We start from the raw sequence: 14360 nt of genomic DNA, 5'->3' as shown, positions 1-14360 counted from the left end.
TTACTGAAAATACTCAGCTTCATGCCCCGTAAACCCACAGAAAATTATATGAAACTCAACAGGTTTCGAGAAATCGTATGTGGAAAATTCAGTCCCATTAAACTTATTCTCAGCAGCTGTGACAAAAATGCTTACACTGTTGAGCCCTGCCTCCTAAAGCTTGGCCCATGGATGGTGCACCTGATGATGGGCCCTTTGTAAACAAAGGGAAAGGCCCACGGGCAGCTGGGCTGGCCAGCCATGTGACTTTACTTATACAAGTGATATCTCCACCTCGTCAAAAAGCAGCAAAGTCAAAAAAATGAATAAATCACCCACTTTAAAAGTAATCTTTTACTGAGATTTGCACTGCTTTTCCCTCCCAGAGGAAAGGATTTGTATGGCACTTAATGGCCTCGTGGTCTTTCAGATGTGGACCTCCCTCCACAGCTGTGGTCACTGCTTTGCTCTTGATGATGACCAAGCCAGTGATATTTCTACCATATAAATTTTAATTGTTTCCTTTATGTTTTGGTAGATGTGGGACAGTTTCTGACAAGCATGAGAGTGATCTTGGAATCCCTTTTGTCACAGTATAGTGGAAAAACAGTAGTAGAAAAATTATGTAATTCGGTGTTTTCAATGGCAGCTCGTCAACTGGTAAGAAAAAGTGGCAGCTGTTTGTAAAGGGCGGGTGGGGGTTGGAGACTTGCCCCCCAGGCGGAGTCTGGGGTGGGCACTGAGTGCTTCATTCATCTTCCTTTAGGTAATCTTTCTGCTGGACTTTTGCACTTTAGACATTTCACACTGCACACTCTTGAGAGAGTTTAGTACCCTAACAGAACTGTTGAAGAAGCTTTGCAGTGACCCTGAAGGAGGACTGGATAAGGTAACTCGAGTTGGCACTGGAACCTGCTTTCTATCCCCTCTTAGGAGTGGTGTGACCACACTTAATGAAACATGCCACTGAATATAGATCTACACAAATAAATTGCCTCTAGAAGACTCACCATATTTTAGTAGTGGTTTTGCCAACAAGGATAAATGCCAGTCTGAGTTGATTTGGCATGGCCAGTGTTAGAAAGGGGACACAGAGGAAGCTGGACATAGATTAATTTCATCATTTTGTAGCACATGAAGTTATATAAAAACCGTGTAAGTGAATAACCAGATTGAAGTCTAGAAGAGAAAATGTATATTGAAAAGCCATTTAGAAGGTTTGATATTTAAAGCCAATTTTAAAGGTAAAAAAGCAAAGACTTAAAAAAGGAGGGAGAAGAGGGGATGGGCTCAGATTCGCCAAGGTCTCAAATAGGAGTTTAAGCTGTTTAAACTCCTAATTCAGTGTTTTTTCCCACTGGAAATTCATGCTAGTAGAAAAATGTAAGAAATACTTCTATTGTAGTTAGAAAATAAAAGCTAAGCACAGAGTTATTACAGTGCAATAAAAACCACATGTCTACTCTGCTGAATGATAATTGTATGTTGATCTATATATGTAGGTGGAAATGTCAGGTGTATTTTTAGCTTGTGTGATGATTTGTATAGGGATGTCAAAGGCTATCTGTCTGCAGCACCAATACAGAAACACAGTTTACTGCATGTGGCTGCCTGTAGAGTGATTAACACCTCTCTTTCTTGACTCGTTTATGTGCATAGCTGGATGTCGAGACTTGGCAGCAGGAGCAGCCTGTGGTGTTACATACGTGGACTAAGGAGTCTGCCCACAACTATGAAAATAATTGCCATGAGGTGTCTGTCTTTGTTAGCCCAGGGGCAACCTATTTTGAGGTGGAATTTGATGAGAGATGTGAAACTGAAAAAAGGTAAGACTCACATGTTCTTTTTTCCCAAGCAATAATGATCAAAAGTGAGAGAAGGAAAGTGATAGAGATTATGCTTTCCCAGGTACGATTATCTGGAATTTACCGACGCTAGAGGTGGAAAAACACGTTATGACACTAAAGTGGGCACTGATAAATGGCCCAAGGTGAGTGGTATTCCCAGAAAGAGATGACATGCCTCCTCTGCGTCAGTTCTCCTTTTGGCAGCCCTCAAGGGGGAATAGAGGTATGGTCTTTGAAGGAAAGCATTTATATTATACTTTTGTAAAAGGAAGCATTTATCTCCAAGTTTCACAAACTACAACCCATCACCTATTTGGTAAATAAAATTTTTCTGGGTCACAGCCATACCCATTTGTTTGTGTGTCATCCATAGCTGCTTTGGCATTGCCATGGCAGAGTTGAGTAGTCACTCCAGAGACTGTATGGCCCAGAAAGTCTAGCACTTTACTGTCTGGTTCTTCATAGGAAAACTTTGCCACCCTCTGGTTGCTAGCACATTGTTCAGAGTAAATGGGAAGTTGTAATCCTTAGCACGAAAGGGCTTGATGGGTCCAGGAGGGCCCAGACCTTGGTGGGGAATGCCAGGAGTCCACCTCACAGTTAGGTCTGCATGATCTCTGGGGCTGGGAGGTTACGTGCTGCTTCAGACTGCTGACCTTCTCTCTGCTGTCAGTGGTCTTGGTTGGGAGCAAAGGAATGGGCGAGTGTGACCTCTGGCTGACTAGGTAGTGAGTGGATGGGCATCCAAGGTTTAGAACAACTGACCAGCAGTTTTCTGCCAACTTTGCTTCTTCATGAGGTGCAGTCATGAATTTTCTCTTTCAGTTACTCTTGTACATTACTCCTTTACTATTTTGGTGGGGGTGATAAGATATAATGGTGAGAAAATACACCAGTTTTAAATTTAGATTTCTTTTGAGTCCTGAAGAACATACTTAGTACTGAAATGCTGCCTTCTCAAATCTGTTTGACCACATGACTTTTTTGTTTGTCTCTAGAAAGTGACCTTTAAGGCTGGTCCTCGGCTGCAGTTTCTCTTTCACTCTGACAGCAGTAACAATGAGTGGGGCTACAAGTTCACTGTCACTGCCTATGGGCTGCCTGATGTCGCCGTGTCTTGGGGGTTGGATTTACAGCTCCTTGTTTCCCGACTCATGGGGCGCCTTGCCTCCCAGTGCATGGCACTCAAGTCTGTGCATCGTAAGTTCACATTTCTGCCCCTTCCTTTCTTGCTGTAGCCACGCTGAAGAGCAATGTGGTGCTCTCCCTCGTGTGAGTTGAGTCCATGGAATGGCAGAGCAAAGGGATTGATAAAATTCCCTTTCAGTTTCCTTTAAACCAAACCAGAATAAAATGTTGACTTGACACCGTTTTCATAAAGTTTCTTAACTCAGACTTTGGAACACATCACAAAGAGTGCTGTGGATTTCCCATCAATGGAGGACAAATTGTGGGGGAGAGCTGATTTTTAGCAGCATTGTTGTCATTTTTTTTTTAGGTGAATTTTGGTATACTCCAACAAGAAGGCAGAAATATAGAATAGATTAATTGCATACCCTTTAACTATGTGAATATACGTGGATTTTGTCTGAAAGTGATTTCTTCAACTTATTTATTAAATTTATCCAAGAAACAAGAATTATAGAATAAACTTTCTAGTGTATTTTATTTTTATGTTGTTTCTTGAATTTTTCTGATTATAAAAGTAAAATATCATAGAAAAATTGCATAATGGAGAAAAGCCAAGGAGAAAAGCCATTCTTAATCCCAACACCCAGAAATACCTATTATTAACATTTTAATTGATTTCCACCTGGTGTTTTTTCTGTGTCTATTCATAAATGCCTAAATGGTGGGTATTTAATTATCATCTTTTTTCACAAACTTAAGTTTGCAAATTGTGAACATTTCCCCATAATTACACATTCCTAGATGGTCTCCTGTTATACCCTAGAGGTGGTTTGCATTCTGTTTTCAGTTTGCTATACAGATTAGTCATTTCAAAGATACCTCGTAATTGAGGCCGTTCCACAGAATGGCAGCATTTCAGGACTTCTTATGGTTTGGGTTCGTCTGGGGTATGTGTTTATGAAGTATCACAATTAAACATTCTAATAAATGTGGGTGAATTCCCTCTAAGTCTTAATAACGTCCAAGTTGTTTTTTAACCTTTTATCAGTTCAAACAGTCTCGGTGTATTAAGGAAAAAACAGAACTCTCATAAGCCTTCTTTTTCCAGAGTTAGGAAGTAACATGGCTGTACCTCAGGCAAAAATGGCTTTAGTCCTAAACTCTCCCTTGTGGAAACCTGTCTTCAGGCATCAGATATGTCCAGAGTTGGGATTAGAAGCAAGCTGGCCCACTCACCCACACCAGGATAGTAAGGAGGTATTTACTCTTCTCTTGTCTTTCTATTTGGAATGGAAAATGTTTACTAATATTTATTACTTTAAATTATAAACATTTGTGTTTATATCCTATCACCCCCACTAAGCTGTTAGCTCCTTGAGGGCAGAAACTCTCTCTTGTTCATTGGATGTCCCCATGGTGTACCACAGGAGCCAGTGCATTATGGGTGTTCAAAACTATTGAATGAATGACTCTTCCATGAAATGTAGTAGGTGCTCAGTAAACCTCTCTTGACGGAGTTACTAAACAAAGAAGTCGAGTCTATTTCTAGTGCCCACTGAGTCAAACTTTAGAGTAAATGATTTATGCTGCACCTTTTGTTCTCCATGGAATGCTAGCACATTATTTAGGCTTAGAATACTTAAAAAACTAAGCAAGTTTGCCGGCTGTCTCTTTTTCATCTCTCCTTCCCCTGTCCCTGCTCTCTTACTTTGCCTCCCTTCTCCTCTCCTCCCCCACCGCCAAGTTATTCAGTAGTGAAAGGCAGAATCCAGGGACTCTTCCTCAGCTTCTCTTCTCCTTTACCTCTCTGTTAAATTTGGTTCCTTCAGACCCTCTCTTCTTTTGATTCCATGGTAGTCCACTGTCTTCTCTTACATGTAACCACTCCATCTGCCTGCTTTATTGACCTCTCTTCTTCCTCTTTCTCTAAAGAATAGGCTTTGTTCAGGCTTTCTCCCCTTTCCCACAGCCCACCAAGACTTTATCCTCTCTTCTCTCTTCTGCTGTCACACCTGTGTAAATAATTCCTAAATATCAGTTTCGAGCCCTGGTTCTTCTCCCAGGCTCCAATCCTGTATCTCCATCTTCCTGCTAGGTATTTCCATTTCAGTGTTCTGACTCCCTTTAACCCAGAAGTGTAAAACCAGGATGTCTCCCCTGACTGCTCACTCCTGTTATCGTCATTATTGTTTTCCTAGCATGGAGCCACTGCTCCCTAGCATCACCTTTATCCCCACCTTGTTCTCACCTTTTCTATCTAGTCAGCTGCAAGCCCTGTGGATTCTTCCCTGTGATGTTCATCTCTTTCCATTTCCTCTGTCTCCGTCTTTATCCAGGCCCTCATCTTGCACATGCATTGTTACATTGGTACCTACCAAGTTTTTTTTTTAATCACTGCATTTTCTTGTCATTCCGCTGCCAAGCACCATTAATGGCTCCCCGTTGCCCACAGGGTGAAGTCTAAACTCCTCAGTGTGACAGTCAAGGCTCTCTACAGTCTCCTTTCACCTTACCTATCTGACTCTAGTTCCCACCACTCCCCAGCTGAGACTTCAGGCCAGGTCAGTCTCTCTACTGACTCTTAACTTCTGCTAATGGTTATGTTCCTCAGGGCCACACCTGCCCAGTCTTCAGGGTCCAGTCCAAAGCCCATATCCTCCAGGAGGCTTTTCTTAATTACTTTAACCCGCCGGGAGCTCTCTCCTGTGAATTCTCAGCACTGGGTGTCCCTTCTAGGCATTTGGCACTTGATAATCTTTTGCTTTATAGTAGTGCTAGTTTTAATGCTTTTAATGTTTTATTTATGTTTACCTTTTTTTAACCCATATATCTATCTGGTCTCCCCAAAATAGATTTAAACTTCCTGAGAGTATGTACTGTGTTTTATACTTTGGCTTTGGCCTAGTAGGTGTTCAGTAAATGTTATTTTTTGAATGAGTGTGTTAAACATGATGGATTTTTTTTTGTTGTTTCCAGATTAAGAACGTCCGTGATGATCCCTGCCATCATTTTCTTCTTCATTTTGCACAGTCAGATCCTGCCCAGAACTTCTGTGGGCCATATTCAGAACTTTTCAAAGGATTCATACAGGCATGTAGAAAACAGGCCCCAAAGACAGATATAGTTGCTGGTTCCACTATTGATCAAGCTGTGAACGCCACCTTTGCTGCTCTGGTGTATCGCACTCCAGACTTATATGAGAAGCTGCAAAAATATGGTAACTTATATTACAGGGAATATTTTTGATCTGAAGGCCAATTGCTAAGTTTTAAGAAAGCCTATCTTAAGTGAAAATTTTAAATATAAACATATTTCTATAACTGTAGACTTCATCTTGTTAGTCCCACTTTACCAGCAAAGATTCATGACCAATTTATAGTTAGCAGATTGTAATATAGGGTAGCCTTGGGTTTCCTAATTAGCAGATGATTTGTCTTTATCCAAAATTCTCATGGAAAATTGCCAAGAATTTTAATGGGAAAAAACTTTAACTTTGATTATAGTCCCAGCTCAAAAACTAGATGTTGTGCAGCTTCAGGTTAATCAGACTACATTTCTGCATCTTAGTATCTTTATCTGTAAAAGTTTAGAGTTGATTAGCTCTAACATTCTAAGAAATTCCAGTTAAAACCTGAGATGTTTAGGTAATTGAATGTGCTAATAACAAAGGGGGAAAATGTAGTTATTAACTCTCGTCTTTGGACTTACAGCTTCTGTGTAGCATCAGCCCTGCTCAGCTTCCTTTGGTGATAGCCTGCTCTTCACCATTTCTTTTCCTCCTGTCCCCAAGCGATGTTGTCTCTGTGCATTAACTGTATATGTGGCCTGCGGCCTGACAGGACCCACCAAGAGGGAGAGTCTCTCTCTACTCATAATCTTTGAGGGGAAAAGTTTTCTAACCCTACCTAAAGATGAGATCTGGGTTTCCCAAGCACTTTGGCAGGATATGGGTTCTTTCCATGGTGCAGATGAAATAAGCAGGGACAAATGCTTCCTTCCATTGGAGGAGGGAATTGACTGTTGCTGATATTATTATTATTATTATTGGTCTTATTATCACTACTACCTTTACTGCTGAGTCCTTTGGATCTCACATTGCAGAATTTATTTCCTGATTTCTAAAACATCTCGATTACTTCCTCAAATCTTAATATCTCCTGTAAGAAGCTGCTCAGATAAATAAAACTACAGAGAGGCATGAGTGATTTATGGAAACAGTTGTCATATGTAAGAGTATATCTTTGCTGGGGGGTTGGGGGCAAGGTGACCTGTATGGTTTTGAAAAAATTCAGTATATGTTTTTGAAGATTTTATTTGTTTATTTTTTTGAAGATTTTTTTTTTCTCTTTTTCTCCCAAAGCCCCCCAGTACATAGTTGTATATTTTTAGTTGTGGGTCCTTCTGGTTGTGGCATGTGGGATGCCGCCTCAGCATGGCCTGATGAGCAGTACCATGTCTGCGCCCAGGATCTGAACTGGCGAAACCCTGGGCTGCCAAAATGGAGCACGCGAACTTAACCACTTAGCCACGGGGCTGGCCCCTCAATATACAGTTTTCTAATCAAATTGTAGTAAGAAAGCTGGACAATCTTTGTTACTTGTGGGAACTTCAGTAGAGGGATAAAACTCTTGTGAGCTAAGAGCTGAGAAACAGAGGGTTTCTAGTCGGGGGAGAGTTCCCCCAGCTCCTTTTCAAATCATGTTCAGATATCACTTACCTACTTGCAGTAGAGAAATACACAATTAGATATGGGAACTGGAACTATTTGACTGAATACAGGTTGTTTGTACATACCTACCACTGTGGCTTTGAAGAAGGCACCGTTGGTCTCACTTCTTTCTGTTCCTTCCTTTAAGGGCTATTCATGGGTGCTTCAAGACTGACCTGCTTTGGGAGTGGTCCTTGTCTAGCTAATTTGCTCATCTTTGTCTAAAAATTGGTCACTCTTTTGCGTTAGAAATGTACAGGAGGAGTTTTTCAACTAGACTATAAGCTACTTGAGGGCAGGGACCATGTCTGTTTTCTCAACATTGCATTCCCAGTGCCTGGTATGGAGCCCGGCCCATTCTAGGTATTCACAGAGTACTTGTTGCATTATACATTGGTTCGGCAGAGAGCTTCACACTCTTCTAGTGTATTATCCTTTGGTTTTTAGAGGAAGAGAAGGAGCAGGCCTTACAGGTCTTCCTTTAAAAAAAAACACAACTTTTAAATTATTTTTCTAATTATAAAAATAATACCCATTCATGTAGAAACTTACAAAGTACAGAAAAGCTTTAAATAAGTATCAGCTGTATTCTCAAGAACATGTCTGTTCAGGAGACTTCAAGAACCTCTCTATTAACATTTTTCTATATATCTACCTGTCCTTTTATCTAGTTATATTTATATGTGTGTATATGCGTTTATATACATCATGTTTTTAATATATATTCCCTTTTTAGATAAGATAATTTTGTTTATATTGTTTCATAACCAGTCTTTTTAACTTAATATATATCATGAACTTTTTGGCATGTCAATAATTTTATCTTTTATTCGCTTTTAATATTTTTTATTTTAATTTTAATATTTTTTATTTTTTACTTTTAGTATTTCACTCACTTTAATAGCATATCCATTTCAGATGTTGTTGCTTTGAAAAAAGTTAGTTTGAAGTAACACACAGAACCCATTACAGGTATTTGTGTCTTAACTGATAATTTTTCCCCCCAAGCCTCTCTTGCCACCCCCACTGTGTGAGTGTCAGGGCAAGGACTTTTTCTAGTGCACTAGGAGCTTTGGAAACTGTTTTGTGCTGCATGTTGCAGTGGTGAATTGTGTTAACTGAATGTAATCTCTTGGTCTCTCCTTTCCCCAGTACACAGTGGGGGCAAGACAGCCCTGAGTGAGGAGTTTGCACAGGTGTATTCTTTGGCAGATGGGATTCGAATATGGATGGTAAGATTTTCCTTTGCATGTGATTTTTATATATTTTGAGTTTTCCCATCATGGTATCATGAAATTAAGGTAAGTAGATCTCTTCTCAAGAATATAACTTTAGGAATGTTTTTTAAACTAAAGTTCAGTGAGTGAATGCATATAAAATAATTTAGAACCCTTGAAATCATAATTTGGTGAGTGTTGATAACATTCGGAGTGAAGGGGGTTCAGTTGAGCCCCCTGACATCCTTCACTAACCCCAAAGGCCACTCTGGAACCTCTTAGACCAGGAGGAAAAGCCCTGCTTTAGATACTGGACAACCAGTGACGGTTTTAGGTAAGGGAGAGGCCTCTCTGCCTTCTAGAAAAGTGGCTCTGCAGCCTTGATTGTGACAGCAGTAAACTGGAAGAACAAATGTCTATTAATAGGAGAATGGACAAAAAGATTACATGTTACTATGTAAAACTATATTACAATGTAAAATGAAAATATAATACTATATCATAATGAAAGTCAATTAAATAGAGCTGCATGTGCCAGCATGGATGGTGTTCACAAGCATGGTGATGAGCTAAAAAAAGCAAGTTGTAGAAGAATGCATAAGTATGATATTCCTTATATGAAGTTTAAACACAAATCAAGTCTGTGTGTTGTATACATAAATATGTAGTAAAATTATACAAATGCGTGGAGAGGATAAACACCAAATTCAGGAGAATTGTTTTTATTTCTTAGGCATGGAGATGAATACCTATATATTATTATTTTTTTAATATTCACAATCATCTTATATATTGTATAGAAATTGGGGCAAAAATCTTTAAATAACTGAGTAGAGGATAGATAATGAGATTGAAAGCAGGAGACTAATTGTGGTAATTAGATAAGGATCGCTTGTGATACTTAGGAGATAAACTAACTAGACTTTGTGATCCATGTAAGTGGTGAACAGGAGGGTGGAATTTAGGACTGTTCCCATGTTCCTGGTTTGGGTGACTTGGTGGTAGAAGCATTGACCAGAATAGGAAAAATGGTCTTGGATCTGGAAGTGGGGAGGTAAGTTCAGTTTGGAACATGTTGAGTGCGAGGACATCTAGGTTATCTGAGACATTCAGCTGGAGAATTTAGTAAATGTGAAAGAATCTAAATGGCTGATGCTTCATGGAAATGTCAGGGCAGAGATAAGAATAACTTCAGTTCATTGATAATAGTTTTTTTAAAATGTCTGAGTTCCAGGAACGGACTGCCTTGGACAGACTCCACAATGATTAGAATATAGTTGGTGCCCAATATATACTGGATAGGTAGATGGAAACCAAAATGAACAGGATCTCTCAAAAGAAACTAAAAGATATTGTCATCAGAATGGTAGGAGGAGAATCAGGAGAGTGCATTGACAGAGAAACCATGACAGTTACTAGCAGTTTAAGAAAAAGAGTGTCTGATAAAGTCACCTGCCACAGGCAGTTCAAGTAAAAAGGATTTAGCTCTTGACAGGGCACGTCTTAGATTATCCTTCTGGTTTAGCGTAGGACAGACTGCCGACAGTTGGACAAGATGCCACCCTTCTCTCTAAGACTTTGGCCTCTTGCACATCACACGTGGCCTTCTGCCTGGGCTCTTGGCACTGTGGCCCCCACTGTGACCATTGCCTGTGCTGGTACTGGGAGCATCGTCCTCTGCCTGGCAGTCTTAGCATCGCTGAGCAGTGTCCTCTTGTTCAGGATAGAATAGAGATCAAATTTTGGTCCAACCTCTGTAGCAAACTGGGTGTATGACCTAGCAAGGTCTTTCATTTCTCTAGACCTCCGCTTCTTTAGCTATACTAGGTTGGCTTAAGATAAGTGCCCCTCCAGCTCCAGTGTTCTAGAATTTTTTAAATAATAAGGTCATGGGTACAAAACTTTCCCAAATAACACATAGTTGAAAAGAAGGTAATTTTGCAAGTACACCTTTAGACAGCTTCAAAGGCTGGAGTACTCCTAGGACAAACAAAAACAGCTCAACCTTGTGTCCGCAACAGCTGGACGATACCATAAAGTTCTCCATGATCTCAGTGCTGTGTGCTTTTGAAGTAGTTTTCTGTGGCTGCCCTTGCTGCCCTGTCTGGACAGCGTAACTGTGTGGCTCAAATCTTCCCCCCAGTTAGAGATGAAGCAGAAGTCCCTGATGAGCCTGGGGAACGAGGCAGAAGAAAAACTCGGGTCAGAAGCTGCTGAGGCCAACCCTGAGAGCCTGGGTGAGTGTGCCGACATGACTGTCATGACTGTGCCTTGTTTCTGTTTGACAGAAAACCAGCAACCCATCTTCTAGATTATTTGAATTGACACTGTTGACCTAGGAAGGTAACACAGGTGCTAAATGTATTTCCAAGGATATAGCACAAATAGAAAAATGCCAGAGAGGAACAATTGTTTATTAACATGATCCAAATGGAGCACCTTTCTAACTGCTTCTCTTAGGAGACATCAAGTCCTTTTTTTAACTATATCTTACTATGTTTTCAAAGTATGCTCACACTGAATATTCAGTGAAGTTAGGAATTGCTATAATTTTTTAATGATATCATGGTTATGTTTTAAAACTCTTATTTTTTTAGAGAAATATACTGAAGTTTTTACAGTTGAAAAAATGTGATGCTTGTGATCTGCGTGGAAATAGTGCAGGGAGTGGGGAGTGGGTGAGGATGCTCCGGGCTTGGGCTTTCCTCAAGGAAAGAACCTTTACAACACTGGAGACAGAACTCAAGTCAGGAACACTCAGAAAACTCTTGAGCTGGGGCAGAAAGAAAACATACACCCACCCAAGTTCTGACGCCATAGTAATAAAAAAAGAAATACTACTGTGAGGGTGAAACAAGTCTGGTCTTGGGTTGATAACTGTTGAAGCTGGGTCAGGGGTACATGGAGGGGTCCTTATACTGTTCTCCCTGTATGTGTTTGAACGTGTCCACAATAAAACTTTTTAAGTGTGCTGATGGTGCTAGGGAGATTTTGATTTGTATAATGAGATAAAATTTGATTCCATTCTGTCAGTAGATGTGTATATCATTGTATTAATGGAGGTATTTCTCATCCTAAATTATATAGTTTAAATAGATTATTTTCTCTCCAAAAGTAGGCAGTAAGTTTGATTTTGACTTTTTTTCATTATCTTCTTGCTTTTTGCATTTAGCAAAAGAGTGTATTCAGAAGAGTCTTCTTTTACTAAAATTTTTGCCCATGGGTGTAAGTTCGAAAGAAAGCTGTGACAAGTTGGTGACTTTAGATGAAAGCGATCACCTGCAGCCTCTCGATAAGCGCCAGAGGACAAGCTCCGTGGTGGAAGAACACTTCCAAGCCTCAGCATCTCCCACTGAAGCAGTGACCCCTGCTGCAGGAGACAGGAGTCCTGGCTTGGATGTCCATCCAAAGCTGCCACCTAGTAGTGGCCCTCTTGCCGCAGAAGTGTCCTCTGCCACAGCCGAAGAGCCCTCGTCACCTTCCACTCCTACCCGGAGGCCTCCGTTCACGCGAGGGCGACTCCGGCTGCTCTCCTTCCGGTCGATGGAGGAGGCCAGACCAGTGCCCACAGTGAAAGAGAAATACCCTGTGCTGAAGGATGTCATGGACTTCATTAAAGATCAGTCACTCTCCCACGAGAGGTGAGCCGGGCGTTACCTTCCTGGCACTTTCTTTTTTCAAGCTGTAGGAACCCAGTCTAGTCAAAGACTTGAAGTTCATGTTAAAAATGAGCAAATAATACTTGAAGGATATATTAAGATTTGTTTTAGAATGTTCAAGAAAAAAATTTGGTGATTGTTTTTTTTCTTTTAAAGAAGGATTTTTTTCACTTAAGATTTGTGCATTATACTGTTTGTAAATTATAACTCAGTAAGTTACTGTTGGGATAAAGAAAGAAACATCTCTTTTGGTAGCTACAACTCATAAGTTTATCATATTTTAACCCAGGGAGAAATTTAGGATTTGATATTTTATGACAAAATTATTTGTCAGTGAGCCTACATCTCTGGAAGGATTGCATGTTTTAATTTCCTGTCCTAAGAATTAAGTCTTTGTCTCTAAGGGGGAGTAAAGATATTAAAGTTCCTTTTTAATTAATTAATTTTTTAATCTGAGTTGTTTGGCTTCTGAACAGTTGGTATGAACTGATTTGTGATGCTGCTGAGTAATGACTAAAAGTAGCAAGCAGGTATTGATATCCTTCCTGAATGATATTTCTGATACCTCACAGTAGTATTTCTTTTTTTATTACTATGGCGTCAGAACTTGGGTGGGTGTATGTTTTCTTTCTGCCCCAGCTCAAGAGTTTTCTGAGTGTTCCTGACTTGAGTTCTGTCTCCAGTGTTGTAAAGGTTCTTTCCTTGAGGAAAGCCCAAGCCCGGAGCATCCTCGAAGTGCTGAGGATAATTCAGTACTGTGCCGAATCCCTAGGACAGCCTCACTGCTTCCATCCGCCTTATATACTTTTCCTGTTGGAACTGCTGACCTGCCAGAAAGAGTTTACCAAGTAAGTACAAATACAAGCCTGCAAGGAAAACAAGCAGGGCTCATTTTAAAGAAATCCTAATTGTCTTCCCTAATTAATAACTCTGTTATTTCCATATAGGATACAAATTTACATTTTTGGTCAATTCATTCTTTCATCCTAAGGGAAAAAGGGTTCTGTCCTTTTAGTAAGTAAATACCAGGAACTTGTTCATTGCTCGTGATGAGTTTATCAGCTTTATCTTCCCAGACAGTAAGGATTGTATTCCCCATATGCCCATACTCATCATTAGGCTCCTGGAAGCTATGAGCTAAATTTAATGCTCATTTACAGTAATGACCTTAATTTAAGCACCGCGCAAGGTTGTTCTGACAGCCACTCAATAAGTATTTTCAGCGTGTTGACTATGCCAGGCACAGTTCTAGGTGTTGTATATACAGCCATGGACATGACAGACAAGATCCTTGCTCTAAAGGAGCTTGTATTCTATTGAGGAGAAACAGACAGTAAGAATTGTATATATCAGATAGTGATATTGCTATGTGGTGATTTTCATACCGAGTGACCTAGTTTGAGTGGTCAGGGAAGACCAGCTGAGGAGATGACACGTAAACTAAGAAATGAGTGACCAGCCGAGATCGGGGGGAGAGCACTAAGACAGAAGGAATAGCTGTGAGGCTAGGGTGGGAGGCTAGCCCGAGGAACAGAAGGAAGGCCAGTGTGCCTGAATGAGGAGGAATGGGAGGAGACATGGCCAGAAAACTAGGGAGGGCCCATATCATAGAAAGCTTTGTTGGATACAAGTTAAGCTATGTGGGTTTCATACTGAGTTGTAGACAGGAAGCCCCTGGAGGACTTTAAGCCCAGGAGGACCACAGTGATTTATATTTATAAAAGGTACTTCTGGCTACTACGAAAAAGAGTGACAGTAGGAAAAGCAGTTAGGAGACTGTGCCAGTAGTCCAGGCAAGAGATGGTGGTGGTTGGACTAG

At 40.4% G+C, this 14360-nt stretch overlaps 1 protein-coding gene across 3 annotated transcripts in view; it reads left to right on the top strand.

Annotated features, from left to right (window-relative positions):
• The window catches only part of ZZEF1 (zinc finger ZZ-type and EF-hand domain containing 1), a 112715-nt gene that overhangs the window by 47599 nt on the left and 50756 nt on the right, over nt 1–14360 (top strand). For all 3 annotated transcript variants that reach the window (XM_070560963.1, XM_070560960.1, XM_070560961.1), the window contains exons 20-30: nt 518–639; nt 746–868; nt 1639–1805; nt 1888–1969; nt 2825–3026; nt 4066–4214; nt 5934–6174; nt 8818–8897; nt 11026–11119; nt 12055–12523; nt 13225–13389. In XM_070560963.1, coding sequence (XP_070417064.1) covers nt 518–639; nt 746–868; nt 1639–1805; nt 1888–1969; nt 2825–3026; nt 4066–4214; nt 5934–6174; nt 8818–8897; nt 11026–11119; nt 12055–12523; nt 13225–13389 — 1894 coding nt within the window. The remainder of the gene's footprint in view (nt 1–517; nt 640–745; nt 869–1638; nt 1806–1887; nt 1970–2824; nt 3027–4065; nt 4215–5933; nt 6175–8817; nt 8898–11025; nt 11120–12054; nt 12524–13224; nt 13390–14360) is intronic.

The sequence above is a fragment of the Equus przewalskii genome, chromosome 10 (assembly GCF_037783145.1).
Source record: "Equus przewalskii isolate Varuska chromosome 10, EquPr2, whole genome shotgun sequence".
Lineage (NCBI taxonomy): Eukaryota > Metazoa > Chordata > Mammalia > Perissodactyla > Equidae > Equus > Equus przewalskii.
This window is presented reverse-complemented; position numbering and strand designations above follow the sequence as displayed.